At 39.1% G+C, this 22,506-nt stretch overlaps 1 protein-coding gene across 1 annotated transcript; it reads right to left on the bottom strand.

The window, feature by feature from the left end:
• Window positions 1–1,331: 1,331 nt before the first annotated feature.
• grm2a (glutamate receptor, metabotropic 2a) lies at window positions 1,332–21,452 on the bottom strand. Its single transcript, XM_078247436.1, has 5 exons — window positions 20,925–21,452; window positions 9,029–9,866; window positions 6,105–7,168; window positions 1,678–1,855; window positions 1,332–1,405 (listed from the first exon to the last, which is right to left on the bottom strand). Exons 1-5 carry the CDS (start codon window positions 21,450–21,452, stop codon window positions 1,332–1,334), a joined length of 2,682 nt encoding a protein of 893 aa, XP_078103562.1.
• Between the last annotated feature and the right edge of the window lie 1,054 nt (window positions 21,453–22,506).

Here is a 22,506-nt window from a genome sequence, read left to right as displayed (position 1 = left end):
AGAGTTGTAGTTTTGTGCTGCTCAGCATCTGGTTCAGAGTTGATGATTGATTAGTCAGTATGATTGATTCACAGATATTCATGAACTAATCTTTAACTTATTTCATTAATATGCAATCTCCCAGTCTGTTCTCTAATCACTCATAATTATCCACTATATCTTCCATTAGGAATTATGAGAAGAGGAAGAACTTTTTAACAATTCATCAATTATCAAGTGTATCTGATTTGTTCACAATTAACCGATCAATACCTAATCAATAACTAAGCATTAGCTACTCCATAAAATTGGATTAGGAGTTATTTATTAACTAATGGTTTAACTAACAGTTCCCCATTTGTTCCTCATTTGTTCCCTGGTAATGCTCACATTTTGTCTCCTGTGTTCTACATTTTGCTCTTCCTTTTAGGAAGTTAGTTAGATACAATGTGGATTTGTCTGATGACTCTTAACAAATATGTTTACCTAGACTGCTGCTATCAACTGTGTCATACGCAGGTAATACTGTGAAATAAAGCTTGTTGGTCAAAAAAATTTCTGCAAGATGATATCTTCTCATAATAATTATGTCTCTAAATATTTAGCTTGATAATGGTGAGGCCCGTTTTCCTTTACACACAAGTTGACACTCTTGTTCTTACATTTACAGTAAGCAGTTGTTGGAGCACATGGTGTACCTGGTTTATATAAAAACAGTAATTTGATGATGGCCAATGAGCAGCTCTAATAAAATAAGGCAGTGCTCTGATTATCTGTCCACTTCCTCCATATGCAAATACTATATTTACAGCAAGTCCCAGGGCATCCTACATGTTGCAATGTGCAAGATTAGATCAAACAATTTGGACACAAGATGGCAGTGTTAAATCACAGATACTGTATGGGTCTAGATATGTATCTGCTATATTATCCTCTGGAATATGCATCTGATGATGTGCAAATAAATACTCAGAATATAAGTAATTTTGGTATTAATAAAAAAACACATTTTATTTACATAAATTACAAGAAAGCACAAACTGGTTCACCAAAATCTACATTAAAAACGTCTTATATATATTACATTTAACAGATTTACCATAATTTACTCCATTGTTGCAAGTAGAATCTTTAATAAAAACAAGGGCTATATGCGACATTATTGGCATCTCATTTCAAATCGCTACGAGTCAAAGAACAAAGTAAAATAATTGGGACATTGTACTCACAGCACTTTGAGGACAACAAAGTCAGGACGATCATCTGTATGACCTCTTTAATATCTGAGACACCTGATTCAGGACTAGTGATTATATAACTCTGTTTACAATGCTTGGCAAATGAGCTGATCTTCACAAGGAGGACGTTGTGGAGTCCACCACCTCTCGTCCATTACACACTGTTGGAACAACATTGGAGGCTGACGCTGTAAAACATTAAAAAAAAAAAAGTTCTTTGGTGGGAATCTTCCAACTGTTCAGCCTTTCTGGTTTGCCTGATCTGAACCATGCATGACTTGTAAAAAGGTAAAGAGAACACAACAGACAGTGTTAGAGGTGTGACAGAAAGGTGGCCTTATATAGTTATAAAGAAGTTATGTACTGTATAATAAATGTATGTATGAGGGATGTATTAGTGTTTTTCACAATAAGCTGCTTAGCAATAGCTACAATGATGTTGTTGTATATCAGGTGGTACCTTGAGAGAAACTGGAGCCTGGGCCAGTGGTGACGCTGAAGCGGGTGGTGGCCACTCTGAGAGTGCTGACATTCTTCTGCGGCTGGAACAGGATGATGTGGACCTTGGGAGCGAAGAGGCAGCCCAACACCACCGACCCACTCAGACTGACAGAAATGCACATGGTGGTTGTCTGCACCTGGAGGAGGAAAGAGAGGTGAGAAATTCACAGATATTACTAAGTGATTTATTGAGTTACCTTTTACGTAACAGAAAAGTAAACTCACATTTCTGGAACGCCAAAATGTTGAAAGAATTCCTACAAACCATTGAAAAGTGCCTCTTAATTTTACACCAGTATTAACGTTCACGTACAGCTCAAATTCCAGTATTAATATATTTTCAGTGGCATATGTTTGGTATTAAAAAATATGTTGACATGGCTCTGAGGGCAAGGTTGAAAACAATCAGCAAGTGTTAAATTAACTCTACTCGTGGAATCATACGAGCATTTGCATCAGGTTGAGGACCATTTTTCTGTACAAAAATATTCATTTCAATGGGGCTCAGAAGTCAGAGAAGAAATTATTAGTATCAAAGCCAGGTGCAACAGAGGAGGAAGCTACAGTATCAGCTGGGACTGCTAAAGAGAGGTGTTAAGCGATCTGCTTATTTGCTTGTCAATCAACTGCATAACTCTCGCTCCTTTTTTCCCTCACCCTGCCCACATCTTGCTATGTGTCATCAGTCTGCTCCTTCATTTCCAATCTCAGCAGATTAAATTTTTTTTCTGATACCAGGATACAGCCCAGCATCGTGTGGTGTGTGGCAGGTGCATCCCATTTTCACAAGGCACAGCAGGTGTCTGCATTCAGCCTGAATGCTAATGTTTGTATTAAAATAAAGTGGGCACCAATATTGCACTGCACTCACTGTTCTGCAACAAAAAGAACATGATAATAGCAAATAAACACCCATTAGTTTGGGCAGGAATGTACGTACTGTGACACAAAGTCAATTTACCAATTCTTTTTTTATTTTCAGAATAGTTTTTAATCATCTTGTATAGATGTTCATCATTATCAGTTTTTACTCCCTCACAATGCATTATTACTAATTGATGTAATAGTATTTTATAATAAACATTCTAAATAAACAATTGATAATAAATTATATGAAGATATCTTTGTAGGGACTAATTAATAAAGATATAGAAAATTGTTTAATATTCTATGTTTGCAATGCAGTGGTCACTGACTAAAGGTCATAGTGTACCATGTAAATGTGACACAACAACATCACTGAAGTCATATCTGTGTTTTGAGATGTATTGTGGGTTGCCATGTGCGATGAATTTAACATTAGAATTCACCCCATGCCACATGAGTACTCACACTGACGTGCTCAGGTTGAGATGTAAATTTACAAAAAACTACCATTACCATTTTTTTCTTTACTGTATATCTGACCTGAGGATAGTATTGGTTGAGTCCCTCAGTGCAGACTCAACCGCTTTATGAACTCATTTGTCCCCTTATCCATCAAAGCCCTGAATGGCAAGCCAGCCTAACCCCTGAAATGCTGTTTTTTTTTTTTTTTTTATCTTGAACACAAACATGTACATTTTTACTTTTCTTTATATCAGGATTGTATGTTGATAAGGCGGCTTACCCTTACTGCACATATTATGACGACTATTATGATGTGTTGTACGGGCAGTGTGCAATTTTGTTGGCTAGTGGCAGTCTCTGCATGCATGCAACATGAGCATGTCCATGCAGTGTGATGCAGTAGTCTGTGTTCTTTATCTATGTATGTATGTATGTTCCTTGTTGTGTTGAATCATTTAAACAGCAGATATTGTTTGTTTGTCCAAGACAAATTTCCTTCAGGACAATAAAAATCTATGTTATCTTATCTTATATTTGGAGACATGGAAAAGGGTAATATACAAAGGCAAAATGACAGTTTACACTTACCCTGAGCAATACCGAAGTGCACAGCCAAAGGCTAACTGTCCTTTATTAAATTCAGAAATAATTATGAATAAAACCAGGGACAGAATTGCATAGGAATGACCTGTTAAGTGGTTTTAATAATTCACAAGATGTTGCTTTGGAAGAGCAGAGGACAAGGAATATGCCTTTGCAGTCATATTTTTCAAGATGTCTTCTGTTCGAGTGTGGAGAACAGGATATAGAGCAAGCGGTTTCTGCTTGTTTCTGGTTCACTCTTGTTTTTACGGTTTTTGGCCTGCAGGTATTATTATTTAGTGTTGTATTACAAATACAACACTGCTTCTTCAAATAAACAATGTCTGCTGTTTTCAGGTAGCTTTATTCCTCCAGAGAACCTCATAGTGGAGATGAGATTCCTCCTTTTATTGGGCTTTGTGCTGTACGTTTATTGAAAAGCTTTATTGGATGAACCAGCCACCACAAGCCAGTCTTGGTAGGTTGACATGGACATGTCATTCACTGATAGAGACCAGTGTGGGATTTATTAAAATTTCACAAGTGGAATGATGTTGTTGATCTGTAATTAGACGCAACATATGAGTTAGGTTAATAAGCATTTATTGTAAAAAATAATAAATAAATAAATAAAGTATCTGTGATACCTGATCCCCACTGATTTCATCAGCTGATCTAGATAGTGTACCATGTAATTGTATTTCCTCCACTAATGCTACTTTGCTGGATTTATTCCTGTATTTCCTCTAATGGCTGTACGTTTTGTAGAGATGCACTTCCTGGTTCAACTCTTTTGTTGAACACCATGAGAGATGATACTCGCAATATGTTCAATATGTGTGAGATAACGCCAATAATGGGCTCTATAGCTTTCTAGATAAAGCAAAAATACTATGGTTTTGAACTAACTTAAACAAGTTTAACTGGAAGAAACTAAAAATGATTTAGGAAAGGTTGGTTTCCAGACAGATCTTGAAAGGATCTCTTAATGTGACAGGCAGCGGTTGTAAAGACCACAGGCAATACTTTGCTGTGCTGTGTTTTCATAGTAGTGCTGTGTGTTTAATCAGTTGTGTTTACTAGTGAGATGAGATGACCAGCACTGGCATATGAGGAAAGCCCTCTCCCTCGGGGTGCGCATCTTCAATATATATATATATATATGATAATCAAATGTGTTATGGCTAGTATTTAGTTTCATGACAGACCACAATCAAATCTGTATTTGTTATTCAGCTGTAGATTTGCATCAGGCTGTGACAACAATTTGAGAAGTGGTGTAAAACTAGGAGAACACTAGTAATATGTCCCTGCCTGTGAAAAACTAGAGACACTGTGCCAAGTCAGTTGCTTCAGTAATTATTTATCGGTCAAAGGGGAGCTTTGCGTCAAACTGATGAGCCCATTCTGGTTGTGAATTGCCTGGAGGGCCTGGAGGAAGGGTTCCTCTGAGCCTCCCTGGAGTCCCAGGACAGAGGGCACAGCTGGGACTCAGCATCCCAGTCTTTCACACTCCATTCCACACAGCTACGCACTGGGACACACTGGGACGTTTAGTCCTCATGGTCTTGCCTGCCTTCTCCATGTTTCTGCAGAGGCAGCTGTGTCAGGGGATTCCTCTGTCTATTTCTCCCTTCTGCCTCTCTCTCGCTGCACTCTGTTCACATCCCAGAGTAATAAAAGCCCACAACTCAGACCACCCATTTCTTTGAAGTTCTATCAATTCACTGTACAGTTTATTAGTAGTTTATTAGAGTACTTTTAAACATTCTTTTAGTTGTGGAAATGCTTGGGTGAAGGGATCAAATAATTTCCTGCCATAAGCTTTTCTTTTAGGGGAGCTGATATGTCTTCCCTCCATTTCACTTGGTAATTTGAACCAAACATTGACTGTTTATGTGTCTTTTGTTCTTAGAAAACCTAGAATACATCTTGTCATGACACTACATGAATTATACCACCACTAGAGCTGGGGTTTTGTTGTGGGAAGACAAAGATATTTGGTGACCTCCATGTCTTGAGAATCCATATTTTATAATATATTCTCACTTCATTAATATTTCAACTTTAAAGGTACAACAAGGTTGTTCAAATTCAAAAATACAATTTTTAGTATGCAGCCTATTATGAAGAATTAAAGCAATGCCATAATAAAGCATATATATATTCCTAGGAGCCATGGGCAACACAGACACGGTTGACTGCTGAATCAATCCTAGCTAACCTTAGTTTGTGATTTCATGCATATAAAATCCAAATTCAACCCCAGAAGAAGTCATTATCTGCTCGGATGTAATCTGCTCAGATTAGGAACCTAAAGCCATCAGAATAAAACATGTAATACAATTGCTATACAGCATGTATTTCATTTAAGCTTTAGGTAAGAATAAAGTAACATTTCATTGATGTGAGAAATATGTTTTGTGAGACTACATATGCTCAGTCATGAAGCAGGTATAACCTAACTTCACTCACCCTGTAGTCACTGGCAGTAACGTAGAAAATAGGCTGGAAAGCTAGCCAGATGATGCAGGTGGTGTACATGGTGAACCCGATGAACTTAGCCTCGTTGAAGTTCTCTGGGCATTTGCGGGTCTTGAAGGCGTAGACTGTGCAGAGGATGATGAGGATGCAGTTGTAGGTGAGAGACATGAGCATACTGGAGTCCTTGCTGTTACACTTGAGGGTGACCACGTCTCTCCTCTCCGGGCTCACTTCCTTTCTCACCCCAGGGGTTTCCACCAGCAGCCAGACCACCACTACCACCAGCTGGCAGGAGATCAGAGCACCACAGATGGCAACCTGGGAGGCTGGGCTGATAAATCGAGGCCGCTGCGCTCCATCCTTCACCCCACTGAAGATCCGAGCAATGCGATTGGTCTTGGTCAGGAGGGCTGAGTAGCACACAGCAAATGAGGTGCCTAAACCTAGCCGACGCAGTGTACAAACTGCCGTGGACGGTTTGGCAATGTAAATGAAGGTCATGCTATAACACATCAACACTCCCAGCAGAAGAATGTAGGAGAGCTCACGGCCACTGGCCTTCACCACGGGTGTCTCATTGTGTTTAAGGAAGAGCCCAATGACGAAGAGCGTACACATCATCCCTAGAAAGGATATGGTGACAGGTCCAATGGCCCAGGCATCTTCCCAGCGGATGTACTCCTCAGGCAGATCATAACAGCCTGTCAAGTTGGCCATGGGCCACTGTCCAAAGCTGCAGTCAGCACAGGTGAATTCATCCTGCAAATACTGGTAGGGTTGACAGGGGATACAGATCCAGCAGCACACATCTCCAGGCTGCATACTCTTCACCTCGTTCTTCCTGCAGGGGTCACTACACTGGGAAGTTGGCACAACCTGGCCAGCCCAGGGGATCAGGCTTGTGTTCAGGGTCAGGCTCTGAGCCCAGTAGCCGACCTTACGGTAGACATAGCGTCCATCTTCTTTGTGGTAGTGGAAAATGTTGTAACGACCAAGGCTGTCCCCATAGGCATCAAAGCGGACTTCATTCTCTGTGTCTGGTGGACGAAATGGTGCTAAAGGTGAAAAGAAAACAAGAGAGTGTTAGAGAAAAACAGGTAAAGGGGGCCATTGTATGGCAAGTACAACAGCGATATAAAAACTGTGAAAGCAAAGCATAAATATTAATATTTGTTATATTTGTGACAGTTGGAGTGTTTTGAAGCAACACGACTCTGGACTTTGTACATTGAACTCATATCTCACAGAGCACATTTTTCTGGTAGCACAGTCTCCCGTAACATTTATCTCTTTACTTATTATGGGTCTCAGCTGACATTTTATTTGTCTCGCAGTACAGGCTGAGGCTGAACAGTGATTGTGACGGGACGCAGGTGCAAATGGTCAATTTCCATGATGGAAACCACAGTTTGAGTCTGTTTACTCTGATGGAAAGTTCCTGGATCGAACACTGGAACAGAAATTCCAGATGGATGGCATATTATATAGAACAATGTTCAATTTTCCTCTTAATATCAAAGCTGAAATACATTACCTATCATTGTTCAGTTTAAATTGACCTCTGCATACCTGGTAAGTAAATAGTGTACTAAGGACATATAATATATATGCATATATATATATATATATATATATATATATATATATATATATATATATATATATATATATATATATATATATGAAACAGGTTGTTGTTAACAAAATGTATCATTGTTTTTTCTTGATTTGCTAAATTCTATGATGGCTAAGGAACTCTTTTGATGACTTTTGTAGGGCTTCATGTCAACAAAAATGCGACAAAAAGCATACAAAAATGTCAGAAAAAGCAACAAATTTACAAAAAGGTTACAAATGTCTGAGAAAGCCACAAAAAAGTTGGAACAAAAACAAATAAACTCTACATTTCTGGCCCTTGGTGTGATTCTCTTTTTCCAGTGTGGCCCGTAGTGAAAATGAGTTTGACACTATATATTTACTATAAAATGTGGGAAAGAAAAATATAAAATCCTCACATTTTAAAGGCTGAAACCAATGACTTTTTTGGGCATTTTTGGTAAAAAAAAATAGATGAATAAATCAATTATTAAAATATTTTAGTTGCCATTACATTTTTTGTCAATTAACTAATTTAGTAATTGACTTATCATTTCAGCTAATAATATTTACATCATTTCATTGTAAAATGTAATAAGTGTACAAATAAAGCTATTATGTTATAAATTAAATGTACAAATAATCTATTATATGAAATTATTTTAAAATGTGAAGTTAGTGGTCCACCTGCTTCTGTGTATTTTCTCCTCAGGGTTTTGTAATGCCTGAAGGGACTGACTCATTTTTGGCATCTAATTTGAATTGTAAGTCCCTGGATAGTAAAATCCTTTGGGAAAAGCAGAACAGCACAGCTGGATAAGAGCACACTGGTCCATCTCTATCTCCCATCAATGAAAATGTCAGTATTTCCCTCAATCAAATCATTTACAAACATAAGAGCATTGTTGGGTCTTTCATTTGTGATGTGTGGATGTGTTGCTACTTTTTTAGACTGAAGAACCCTTTTACTATTCACACCTAAGTCAAGTTGCTTAAAAAAGAAGCCTTCAAGCACAAGGTTGAGAAAATAGTTTCATCTTTGCAAATTGAATCATTATAGACCTTATTCGCAGCTGCAGTGTGCAAACATGTATAATTACTCTTGCACTAATTCAACATTTTATATGAATTGGTACAATGAATCCAAATTGATATAACCTAATTTGGCAGCATACAGTATGTGCAGAGTGCACTTGGGGAAATTAAATGATATTATGTTGAGGCTTTTATAGAGTTTTAGAAAAAGGAAGTTGCTTTACATCATGAAAATTCATATCTGTTAGGCTGTAATAATATTAGTTTATCAAGATTTTACTTACCCTCAAACTTGACCTTGAGAATGTAGTCCCTGTAAAACTTTCTGCCATTGCCAGGTTTAAGAGCCTCACACACCTTGGTGGAGTTGGGGCATAAGGCCTGCCTCATGTTATGTATGGCAGTAGCTATCGCATAGACTGCATTCACTACAAACATGATCTTGGATTCTGGCTGAAACGGAGTCTCGCGGAGTGAGTGCTTCCCACATCCCAGATCATGGAGGCTGCATTGGAACTGGTTTTCCCAAAACTCTCTGAACCAGGGATTCCTGGTGTTGTTGTATGGGTGCAGGGCAGTGAAGTAGTCATTAAACTGGGGGATCGGATAGGAAGCTAGTTCGATGGTGAACGCCCCGTCAGCCACAGCCTCACTGCCTCTCACCACACTTTCCTGCGCTCCCCAGCCATCACTGGCCACCCAGGTGAAGGTGACATTCATGCGGTTGGCTGCCACCAGCAGCTCGCGGGCGTCTTCACTGCGTGTGAACAGGATGACCACCTTGGCATTGGACTTCTGCTGCAGGGAGCGGATCACATTCTCGTAACTCCAGCGGCTCATTGAGCGGCCCACCTTGGCTGAAGTGGCAATGCAGATCTGGTGGGCACGAGCCTCCTGCTGGAAGGCGTCAATGCCAGTCTCACCATAGTCACCTTCTGATGCCACCGTCGATACGTACGTCCAGTTGAAGTAACGCAGGATCTCTGCCATGGCCTTGGCCTGGTAGAAGTCCGGGGGCACAGTGCGGGCAAAGTAGTCATAGCGGGTCTTGTCGCTGAGCTTGGCACTGGTGGAAGCATAGCTGATCTGAGGGATTTGGAAGAGTCGCAGAAGGTTGGCCACCTGGAATAAGTGAAAGACACCAGAATGATTATGTTTGTTACTTGAAACAGTCTTCACACACTATCAATAAACTTTCATTAAGTCTGAATCAACGGAAGTACATATCCAGGATAAAGCCTGACATTTGGCACGTGGCTCACACACGGATGTAAGGCGTTGCCCCTCACCTTCCACTCTCTTGGTTTAAAGAAATGCAAACATCCCAGAGCGTTTTTTTCTCTTATCGTAGAATGTATCTGTGGTGGAGCCAGACCTTACTGCACAGCTCTGTGGAGATAGGTCTGGCAATGCGGGACTACTGTGAGTATTATATACTATTATGATATATTAGTTGGAAAACTAATAACTTGTAACACTTCACACAGAAAACATACACCTGCCAACTGTGGGCAATAAAATAAAATTGGCTACATAGTGTGTTTTTTCCCATGCAGATGCAATTAGTCTCACCTAATTCAGTCTCTAATTTATTCACTGGATCCCTGCTGGGTCTTTCACAACTCAACTCTCCTGCTGACTAAATGGCGATATCCTGCATTTCACAATAATTGGGATCTACCTATTTTTTTCGGATCTGTAATGCTGTCAACAATGTTAACCAAAAGATATGTACAAAGGGCTGAGTGGCTACAGGTTCAGCCGTAATGGATAGAATTCACTGTACTACAAAAATGAACACATTTATAAGGGAAAGAATTGGGAAGTGAAATGGAGTCAAAGTATCAAAGAAAGTATCAAAGAATCTTGAAACTTTGCCTTTTCTGTGTAATACTGTAGGTTTTGTCAGTGTCGTGACATTGCGCGCAGTGTGCAGAAGCAGCTACTGACTAGCTTTTGCTTCAGGCACTTCTCCCTAAAGGGGGAGCTGGTCTGATTAGTCAAAAGGATGCCAACCTAAATCTGGTTGACATTATGTAATGCCGTAAAGTCAGAGAGGTAATTCACATTCAAATGCACTCTCCACTCTGAGTTTAATTAATCAGTCCTATATTGTCATATTGTGGCTGTATGAAAATCAACATGTTTCACATTCAGTCCAGAACAGTGTGTGACACAAATTTCATCTTTTATCCAAATAATTGTCCTGTTGTTGGACTACAACAAATGATGCCGTTGGTGTTGGATGTAAATTGTTTACAAGTAGCCTTTTCATTTGTTTTCAGCCAGATGAACCTTTCTAGGACAATATTATAAAGCCCACCATCTTAGATATATCCTTACTGAATTAAAGACTTGAAAATTGGCCAGCAGTTTCTACAAACCATTGCATTTTTGTCTATAGTATTACTTTGATATGGGATTGAAAATTGAACAAAATAATGTTGGAAAATTGCTGATTGTCATGTGATGCGTTATATAGCCTACTGTACTGTGAGAGTAACAAGCTGTCATGGATATAAATAAGGAAAATTGTGAATTATACAAAATACAGTACATTTTGGGGCAGGACAAGTCACACAGTCAAACCAGATATTAGATATATTGTATGATGTGGCCAGTATTTGGCGATTTAAACAGGTTAGTCCGGCAGACAGTATGCAAACTGCAGATGTATTTGGTCACAGCAAATCCTAAATTTCTTGATTTGAAAGGAGAACAGCCCACACATTTCAGATATAACCTTTTCTGATTTTACTGTATTCTATGTTTTATTCTTTTTATTGTATGTTATGTTGCTTTATTCTTGTCTTTGATGTAAAGCATTTTGGATACCTGCTGGTTTCTGTTAAACGCTATATAAATCAATGTTGATTGATCGATTGATTGGTTGGACGATAGATAGATAGATAGATAGATAGATAGATAGATAGATAGATAGATAGATAGATAGATAGATAGATAGATAGATAGATAGATAGATAGATAGAGTGATTGATATAGAACAAATGTGCCAGTACAGACAGGTCAAGTCAAACAGAATATAAACACTTCCTTAGTATGTATCCTCACAGAGAAAGAGGGCAGTACACTGAGACATCACAATAAATCAGTGTAACGTGCCTCAGATATTAATCATGGGATCTTTGTTATTCTGGAAGATCAGAGAGATGAATGTTAAATTAGCCAATGGAAGTGATTTCCAGACCACTAGATTTATTGGAATTAATGAGAGAACATTTCATAGAAAAATGAAATGCAACAGGGCAATCCAGAGTGACAGATTTTTACCACCACCCAAACAATGGCATACAAAGAGAATGTTGAACAAAATTACCAGTTCGACATTAGAGCTATTTCTGACGCGTCTGTGGTGTAACAACTGAAAAACAAAATGAAAATCTAGACTGTTGAGACACATGAGTGCATTTCATATCAGTTCAAAGGTTGCTTTCTCCTTAGATGTTCAGGTCAGTTGGAGAAACTCTGATTATGCAGACAGGCTAATAATCACATTTCTACAACTGCCTCCCTCCTCAAAACCACCTTGACAGCCTTTCTCAACATGTGGTGAAACAGCTGGCAGCAGCGCGCTTGCTACTCAAGTATGATCTAAAGTGGCAAGTGACACATAAACACTATCTGATTAATCATATTATATCACTCAATTCTATATTGAGTATATATAATATATAAATAAATATTTTTATATATATAAAAAGTGCAAAACCAATTCTTGGGTTTTGTCCATAACTCCCTCATGATCACATATGAATACTTTTCAGTCCACATCTTGGATTTAGTTGTGTGAACTTTGAGTGAACTGACCCAGTCTTTGCTTTCAACAGCCACAAGTATATCACGTAGCAAAGCAAAAACTCTCAGCTTTATTTCCAGTCCACACTCACCATACAAGAAAAAATATCACCTGCTAATTGTAACTATAAAAGAAAAATGGATGAGAATATTATGAATTTTAATCAACTAAACTTTTTTTTTAAATCCAGACCAAATGCATTCCAAAGATAAAATTTCCCCTCATGTTTCTGCACTTAAACGATGAAATCCCTGACTACAGAGTTAATTATAACATCATGTAATGCCACTCAAAAAGTTTTCTTTGATCTCTCTGGCTCCTTCAACATGTGTTCAAAATTAAGAAGCTGTATGTTTGAGGAGCACTGCCTAGATTGTAGAAAAGTACTTGCAGTAAAACAGAAATACCTTTCTGAAATAACAATGGTTTGCATTTTTGGCATGTAACCCTGATATAAAGTGAAAATCTATGCAGAAACCAGCAGTGGGAAAATAAGTACTGAGCTCTTTTACTTCAGTAAAAGTATAGTAACGCCACAGTGTAGAAATACTCTGTTACATGTTATAATTCCTGCATTCAAAATCTTACTTAACTAGGCTAAAAGTACAAAGGTAGTAGCAATGTACTTAAAGTACCAAAAGTAAAAGAAATTATGCAGAATGACCCATGTCAGAATAATACATGTTATATTATTGGTTTATAATTATTGATTCATTAATGTATTCATCACAGCTGGTAAAGGCAGAGGTCATTTTAATTAATTTATATACTGCTGGGCAGTTAAATCTATAATAATAATAATAATAATAATAGATCATCATTTTTTTAGTTGTTATAATTGTTTTTAATTAATCTGAATCCACAAAGTAAGTTGAGTTATCAGATAAATAAATAATATAATATTGTAGTGGAGTACAAGTATACAGTTACTTTAAATGAAAATACTCAAGTAAAGTACAAGTACCTCAAAATGCTTAAGTACAGTACTTGAGTAAATGTACTCAGTTGCATTGCACCACTGGAAACTGCAGTTAGAGTTTCATGCAAAAAGATGGTAAGAAACGTGTTAACACGCAATAGGTCTGCAGGTGGTATAGATCATTTACAGACTGATGATGATGAACAGCTGACTGAACAGTGAGTGTTTTAAATAAGTTAACAACTTCATAAAATTGCTGGGGTAGACATTTTTTTTCACTTTAAGGAGTTGTTTTACCACAAAGGCGAGACGGAAAGGCTGAGAGGGCTCCTGTAGTAAAGATACAGCAGGTTCTGGTGGGATTTGAATCCAGGTCAGTACAACTTCATAAGCTGAAGGTCTTAACCATATCTGAGCTTTAAGTCTTTCTAGACAAAGAAGGCATAGAATACAGCTAGGGGCATTTACATATCGGCAGATCATGTAAGCATTAAACATTCAAAACAGAAGGACTAGACAAAGGGAATTGCTTGGCATAGTTGTGTTAATGTCATCATTTTCTCTACACAGATATAACAGTTTTAAAAAAGGTCTATTTTGCTGAAATTTGGCTATGCTCGTGGTAGTAAATGTGTAATTTCTCTGTAGGGTATTAAAGAAAGCTGTACGTCAGTTTAGTAATCCACTTACATGTGGTGTATGGGGGTTATAAAGCACAGTGCCAGACGTGTCAATCATACTGTAGATGTTCACATGGCTTAGATGAAAAGCCAAAACCCTTCTACCTGCCAAAGCCTGTGAATGACACATTGCGCATGTAGAGACTGTTGGTAGATATCAGAAGGCAGATGTGGAGCATTATGGAAATATGGTTTCTATGACTAATAATTAATATATGATCTTTGCCATTTTGATAGGCTTGTTTTTTTTTGCCATTTTGGAGTGATGCACCTTCACCCAGGGGCACCTTGCTTACTAGTTACAACTGCACAAGGATGCTCATTCTAGAATCTTAACTGTAACAAGTTCAAAGGAGCACACAAGTCCTGGAGCTTACAATACTACAGGACAAGAGGAGCGGACAAGAAGAGCTTGAGGAATAAGCCGTATGACACCAGAAAAGCTGAGCCAAAAGAGGGAAAGATGTGCAATGTTTTTTTGGGATTTTCTCCTTCATTGCAACAGAATTCAGTTTGTGCGCACAGCAACATGTCAAACATATAGACAGACCTGCATATGCATCATTGTCTCTGCTGTTGTACAGTAAATTAATGTAATAATGCATGTGTACACAGGAAATTAAAGAGGGAAACAGTCTTTAGTTTAGTTATGGAGTTAATAATTTTTAGTAAATTCTGTTATTTCACCTGCTGACAGTCAATGACCTATAATATTAGTTACTACAAAAGAAACTCATATGACATGTATGTCGTAATTTAATCATTTCACTTCTCAAAAGCCACCTGTAACATCTAATAATTCAGTAAGATATGGTTTGGTGTCAGCTACACCATACTGATTTATGTATCAGAACTTTTGTTTTCATTTTAGTTCAAGTGTTTTTGTGATATTGTTTGTGTTTTTAATATTTACAGTACTAAAAAGGTGCTGCAGGATTTTTTGGCCTTTCTGATTTGTATTTGGACAGAAGGAAGGACAAGAGAAGGGTTACAAATATAGATTTAAGCATAAGGGGATTCTTAACACTGTGAAAAATCTTGTTCCGCTCTTTAGGAATTGTTGATTTTTGATTCTTTCATAAAACTAAACTAGCCACACAGTACGGCTTACAGTCTCACACATTCAGCTACAGGGATCATCCTGCATTAGACAGCACCTTATTTAATTAGGAAAATTAAGAAGTGCCCCAGTGTGGCTTTGCACTAGAGAGTCTGCTACTGAGCAGATTACTCTGAAAGTGGTTTCCTTTCAAGCAATGAGAGTATACAGGACCTGGTAGTTGCATTTGACACAGAGTAACAGGATGTTCTTTTTAGCTGTGGTATACTGTTTTTATACAGATACGCCTAAGGCAACAGCGAACACCATGAGCTAGAATTATTCAGACTGCCCATGTGAAATGTCAAAATACAGGTGTATAACATGACATAAAAGCTATTTCTACTGTACATCATACAAACTTGATGAAATATCATAAATCTCAAGAAAATTAACAACATAGTTTTTTTAGTTCAAATGTGTTGCTTTTACAAATGTCAGAAGTGTAGAATTTACTGGTATATGTGATTAGAAATTATATAGAAATGCAGTTTCTTTCTTTTAAATATGATTTGATACATACTGTTGAATGAGTGAGATGCATGAAAGCGAAAGAAAGAAGTAAGGAATGTGAGAAGAGGCACAGTACGGGGGCAATAGTCAAATAACAGAGCTAGAGATATACACAAGCACAGAAAATAAGAGACTACTGAGAGAGTGGTCCAGGAAATATCAGGCCTACTTTGTAGAGATGTCATGATTTTTTCTACATGAAAAGCCCATCTGCTCTTCCCAGAAGACTGTCTCAGTGTGCTTCTACAGCAATAACACTGTATTCCCAGAGCAGCAGTCCTTAGCTCCACTCAGTATCACACATATACTGCCCACTCAGCGCCCTGAAACACACATGCAAACACACACGAGGAACAGACATGCATGCACATATAACAGTGTGGACAGTATGCACTGGATCATTGTTAGTTTATTTCTTATAATTTAGTTGCTTGGCAACAGCTTTAACAGGGTGAAAATAAGAACTGTTGGATACCTAGAGCAAGGATGTTTTTTGATCAGGTGCTGCCCCCTCATCCTGCTGGATAATATGAACCTCCTTCATGCTGCAGTAGTCTTTCAAAGCCTCCAGAGTCATGCAACCATTCAGACTATACCACATTTTTTGTTACGGCTGCGCTTCCATTCATTTGCAATGTCAGTTACTCAACTTTGACGTGCACCTGCTTCCATTCAATTCATTTATTTCCTCTGTGTGCATTATCATCTCTTTACAATCGGTTTGTAAGTACAAGCTTAGTGCAATCCAGCAGAAAACCTGTTAAGTTTTAGGTCAACTAAAAGTCTACAAACACGACTTTGGGGTTCAGCCGTCATCCTGTAATTCATATGTGATATTGGGAATTTGTGCAGGTCTCATGATATGTATTTCAACTGGACAAATAGTGGGCTCTGCCAAACCACTGAATAATCCAATCAAATGTGAATTATTTACAATTTTGGGAGCACATTCTTTACTTTTAACCATGAATAATGCATTTTCACTGCATGGCTTTACTGATACATTTCATCATTATTGTTCTCTCTGGCATGAGTTCTGTCATGTGTGTATCCATGTTGTATGACTCATGTGTGCTCCAGAGATTGGCAGTGTCTACCTGCAGATGAAGACAATTCTATAAATAGGGTTGTTTGTGGGGGATAAAAAAAAAAGATTCTTGAGCTTGCTGAAAGCCCATAAATGTAGCTTATTATTCTGCTCACACAGTTTAGTCTGCAAATGTCAAGCAAGTGTGTTCATATCCGAATCTATATCTTTAAATGTTGCCATGCATCCTTGTGAGTTTGTCTAATTTATCAGTAAAAATAACCACATCTCTGACAGTGTGCTAAAATATTATACTATATTAATTCACAAAGGGTCCATACACAATAAGAGCTTTCACCCAAATACCCTGGAACAAGCCATGTTTCAATTCCAGACAGTGATTTGTGTGTGCTGCTCCGATAGATCAGAGTAGGTTGTTTTTCATTGTTTTCAGATTGGCTCCAGAAATTTCCTCTACCTGTGTTTCATATCTGAGAAAGGTTCTTTAGTGAGCATCTGAGTTTTTAACATTACAGAGGTATTCTCCTAATGCATCCTGGTGATCCTGTGGGGTGCTCTTTTACCAGTGAGTCATATTTACAGCACAGGCTGCTGTCACGGTAACAAAAGTGGAGTCCCTTCCATGTATTAATCAGAAGCCGGCCCCGAGGCTAGATGTTCCTGGACTGTAATTGTGGAATACAATACATCTCTGATTAACCCACGCCTTTAGAACAATAAAGCAGCTATATCCAGAAAAATTCATATACTTGAGTGGTTTGATGATTGTTTATGATTAAAGCTTGCTCTCAGTGTGCTACAATACTACTGAATATATTGAACTGTAGGTAACGTGTCTTGTCAGTGCTGCAGCTCTTCACACATGAATACAGATGCTGAATTCACTGAACATGTCATCACAAGGTCATTACTCTCCTTGCACTGATAACCTGCTGTTTAGATAGACCACAGGGAAGATGTTCAAGACTAAACACTTGAATCACATTTCTACAAGTAGATTCATTCAAACTGTCCAGATGACATCACAGACCTCCCTGTGACTGTTTAAGATACTGTTACGGTTATGGACATTTCTGTTGACTGTTTGTATTTTTCTGTTGCTGTTTCCTGTCTTCTGTATATTTCTTTTGTGTAGATTTATCCTGTTTTGTGTATTCTGGACTGTGTATATTTATGTTCCCTGTGTATATTTCTGTTTCCTGTTTTATTTTGATAGTCCTGTTTTTTGTCTTGTCTTGTCTAGTTTTACTTCCTGTGTTTTTCCCACCTTTGTTTGTGATTACTGTCTCTCCTAATGTGTTTCACCTGGTGTGTCACCTGCCCCTTGTTACCTCATTACCTATTGTATTTAGTCCTTCTGTTTCCCTCGTCGCTTGTCAGATTGTTTTGCGTCTGTTTGTGTTTCCTCCCTGTCTGTCTGCCTTTGCTTTTGATTCTTCCCTGCGTTGTTTTTGTGAGTTTTTCCTGTGAGTTTTTTCCCTTTGTTTTTCCAGCCTCCGTGCTGCTGTTTTTTGTTCATCAATAAATCCTCAAGCTCAACCCTTCTCCTGCCTGCCTGCCTCTCCCTGCGTTTGGGTCCTTTAATCCCTGGAAACCATCACAGATACAGTCTTCGATTGTAAAATGGTTTGTGACTCTCCATCTTTTTCCACCGATGATCATATCTGCCTGTCACTGTCTCTGTGTTTCTGTGAAACATGATCTCTCATTCGATTCCTCTACATCCTCTGTGTGCAGGCACACCTCTGCCAACCACCAGACAGACTGGTAGCAACCACAGATGGGGAAGACAGGATCTAGCTCGCAAGAGCGTCATAGAACTTCGCCTCCACACTCAACTCAATCTGTGCCCATGTAACGCCAGCATGGCTAGGCGTGCAGCCAGATCCGCCCCCATATCTGCGATTGTCACCCCAAAACACCAGCAGTACAGCAACATGCTCCTTCACTGTGACTTATTTAGACAGCAATCAGCGTTCTCACCATCAGTTCACCATGTTCCACCATATCGCCATGGCAATTTTGTCCTGTAACTGCCTTGTCTGACCTAACCGCCTGCTGTTCACACAGAAGGGCAAGAATGGTAGCCTTTCACACAACTAGGCTGGTTTACTTAAAGGTCTGACTGGCTATAGATTATACACAAACCAGGCAGCTACAAAGGACAGAAACATTATGTGGAGATGGTATCTGCAGAGCAACAACCAGCAGCAGTACAGAAATGCCACACATTCACATGCCCCAAAGGCATATTTGTGTAATAGTGTTGCCCTTGAAAATGCATATACACCTTGTCTTGTTTTCAAAGAGCACATCTCACACAGCTTTAGGAAGATGTAAGGAAATAATTCATTTTAAAAAGCTAGAAAGTGATTTTTTAAAAATAAGCAAATTTACAGTTGAAGAGACGTGTAGTTGTCTTTGATGATTGCATGCTTAGCAACCAACCAAGAGAAAGAGCAAGCACTAGTTCATAACTGAACTACATTAAAATATAGAGGAGTATTCATTGTGAGAAAGGGAACTGTGTCCTGTGGTGCACTCCTACTGATGAGGAAGATTCAGTGAGAAGCTAGGGCAGACCAAAGACCTCAGGCTTGTAATAGTACATCTATAAATTACCACAAGACAAGGGCAGTCTCTGAGGAGCCCCAGATGCCAGGTTTCACTAAAATTACAGCTCGTTTGTCAAATCCTTTATTTTCAAACTGTCTTTATCACCAGGAATTCCAATATAGGTGCCCTGAATCCTCCTCTTACATCATTTCCCAGGAGCTCTTTACCTGTATAATGTATCATTGCACTGTACTGTACTGTTTGGCATTGTGTTCTGTCAGCAGGGGGACCAAAACATTTGTTTTGGAACTACAGAAAACAGATGTTTGCAGAGCTCAACTACGATCGGGGAATATTAAACCTAACATACCTTTAATGGTAGCATTTAGTCAGTCAAATAAAAGTAGACTTATACATTTATTTTCAACACACTGCTATTAACTTGTCTACAAAAAATCGACAGGGTGCCCACTTGATAAAACACTGAAGCAGCTATTCACTGTGGTTAATTTATTGTTGGCATATCAGTGCTGGCATGTCTGCTGGCCACTGTTTTCTACAAATCATGACTAAAAAGTATGGAAGGATGCCACCGCCAGTCCATTGTCCTGAAGTACAAACTGGGGAAAGCTGCTAACAGCAGACTGCCACTGGCAGGGGTTCCTACAGTATCCATGGTTTATCAATGATCTGAAGCTAATTATTATTTCTGACTGGGCAGAAGTGTGTTCCTGTCTTCAAACAAGCAGACATCTGGAAGATGAGACTGCACGTCTCGAGTGAGTTGAACCACACTCTTCAGCCGAGACAGCAGGCACGGTCCTTCTGGCTGACTGAGCCAGGGTGATGAGTTTGAGTTAATGCTTTAAGGCATGTATATTTGTGAGTATTAACCAATCTAAGTTCCACCATCTCTTTCCACAATGACTTGAAATTACACTGATGTGGCAGCCACATCACAGCTGAAGATTTGGAGACCCATTTAGCAGAGCTTTCATTGCATCAGCTTGAGTGAGCCAAAAGGAGCACTGCTGCTGAGAGTAATCATGCCTTCACTAGTCATCCTGTCAGCCCGTCCCGAACACAACATCTGTAGCATGTCTGCCTCTGACAGGATCGCTGCCGAAGTGTGAATTACCGGGAAAGAGAAAGAGATCTTCTAAATTAGATCAGCCAGGCATATGGGCGTACAGGTAAACAGATCCTCCTTGCGGAACTGATACTCATTAAGTCCCTGTGTTAACATCTCACAAGGGGTAATTGCACATGGTACTTAAGTCTAAATGGACAGTTATATGACCATCCATCACACTATTGCTTGTACTCCCTCCTCACTCTGTCTCTATCTAAAGCCTGCAGTAGCTGCTGAAAGTAAAACACACCTCATGTAATTGCACCGTCTGACCAAATTAATGTAGCTTGTGACCAACTCATTTCATGGCATAAAACAAAGATGATCTTCAATAGCAAATTGAAACTAATTATTCTATTACAGATACAACATACACAGCCCACCCACTCAGTTGGCGTGTTTTCGTTAGTTCCTACCTGAATGGAGACATCACTGTAGGAGCCTCCAATGACCCCAGAGATAGCCAGAGGGACGTCATCATGGATGGCGTAGGAGCCGTCAGGGCACGTGTACTCACTGTCATCCACTTTGGTGAGGGAGGCCCTGACAAACTCCAGGGACTGCTCTAGAGCATAGGTGTCCTTAGAGCAAGTGTCCAGTATGTGAGCTCCCAGTCTGATCCCAGGCAGGATGCGCTCATCCTTGTTGATTTCATCTAGTGCCAGTAGCATGGCCTCCAGTCGCTGGATCCCTCTCTGAGCATTGATCTTCCCACAGTCCTCGGCTCCCTCACCCTTCTGGTGCACAGGGAACAGGCCGCCAATCATCAAATCTCCTTCCAGTGTGATCTCCCTCTTGGAGTCAGTGTTATAACCTACCACAGGCAAACCCTGGGGGGCCTGGGCAAAGAGAGACACACATAAGCAGAGCAGGCTGAGGTGGGACAGCCAGAGGGGTCGGGGCACAGGGCGCACCCCCAACACAGGGGATTTCCCCAATGACATATCCTTTGGGAAAAACAAGGTCACAGTACTGTAGTTTCTGGTCTGAGTCTGGTCAGCTTTTGATGACAGCGGTTCTAAAGAAAAAAACAGTAAGGCGCAGCAGCACTAGATCTCAAAGCACCAGTGTTTTTGTTCTGACAGAGGCCATTTACAGCATCAGACCCATCCTCTTCGTTCTTCTCTTCGTCAGAGTTTGTTGTAAATTACAGCCTGCAGATCAAACAGAGAGAAATTCAGTCACAGCCTTTGAGTTGGAGTACAATGATCCCTTTGTTTTACACAAACATTGTGTCTGCCAGGGACTGGTTTGTCCCATTGAAATTTTTTTGCACAAGTGAGTCAATATGTGTATATCTTGATGCGTATTAATGATGGATATCATATACAGAAAGAAAAATTAAAGATGGGTCATTATTAGTAGCCACCACACGTGTATGTACCACACAACAGGCATAAACTAATCAACAAGATGAGTCTTAAAGGACAGAGTTCACTATCAGAGCAGAGTTCACAAGGACAAGGACGATCCTCCAAACGGTTTTTCCCATGTGTTCAAGCAGCACATAGTCAAGCCTTCATTGTGAGAGGTTTCAATTAGTGTTTGTGTGTGTGTGTGTGTGTGTGTGTGTGTGTGTGTTTTATTTTGAAACCCATTTCTCCTCCTTGTACAACTCATTTATAATCACATGTGCACATGCTCTTGTACACTGCAAGTCTGCAGAGATAACAAATCATGTCAGGATTGTTTGTCAAATCACATTAACTACTCACACAGTCTTACAAAAACATTATTTATGCACAACAAAAGAAAAATTAAAATGCAAATCTAAGGAGATAAAGTGTTGAAATCTATTTCAAGCATACAAATTAATTTTATTTCCAACGGATTGAATTAGAGTAACTTTATCTCAAGCTACATAAACTAATTAATTTGTTTTGCTGTCTCGGAATGTGGTATATTATTTATTTTCAATACAAGGCAAGATACAGCGCCAAAATAATGTGGGAATAAAAAGAGGGCACAGTTTTAAACACATTGTTAACGTTGTGAAAC

This window comes from Sander vitreus, chromosome 4 (assembly GCF_031162955.1).
Source record: "Sander vitreus isolate 19-12246 chromosome 4, sanVit1, whole genome shotgun sequence".
NCBI lineage: Eukaryota > Metazoa > Chordata > Actinopteri > Perciformes > Percidae > Sander > Sander vitreus.
Note: the sequence above shows the minus strand (reverse complement) of the source record. Positions and strands in the feature narration are given on the sequence as shown.

Coding starts and splice junctions, on each gene's coding strand:
- grm2a (XM_078247436.1), bottom strand. CDS start 21,452: ATGTCATTGGGGAAATCCCCTGTGTTGGGGGTGCGCCCTGTGCCCCGA. Junction 1,856..6,104: donor TTACTGCCAGTGACTACAGG/GTGAGTGAAGTT, acceptor TTCCTCCTCCAG/GTGCAGACAACCACCATGTG. Junction 1,406..1,677: donor AGGCTCCAGTTTCTCTCAAG/GTACCACCTGAT, acceptor AATGTTTTACAG/CGTCAGCCTCCAATGTTGTT.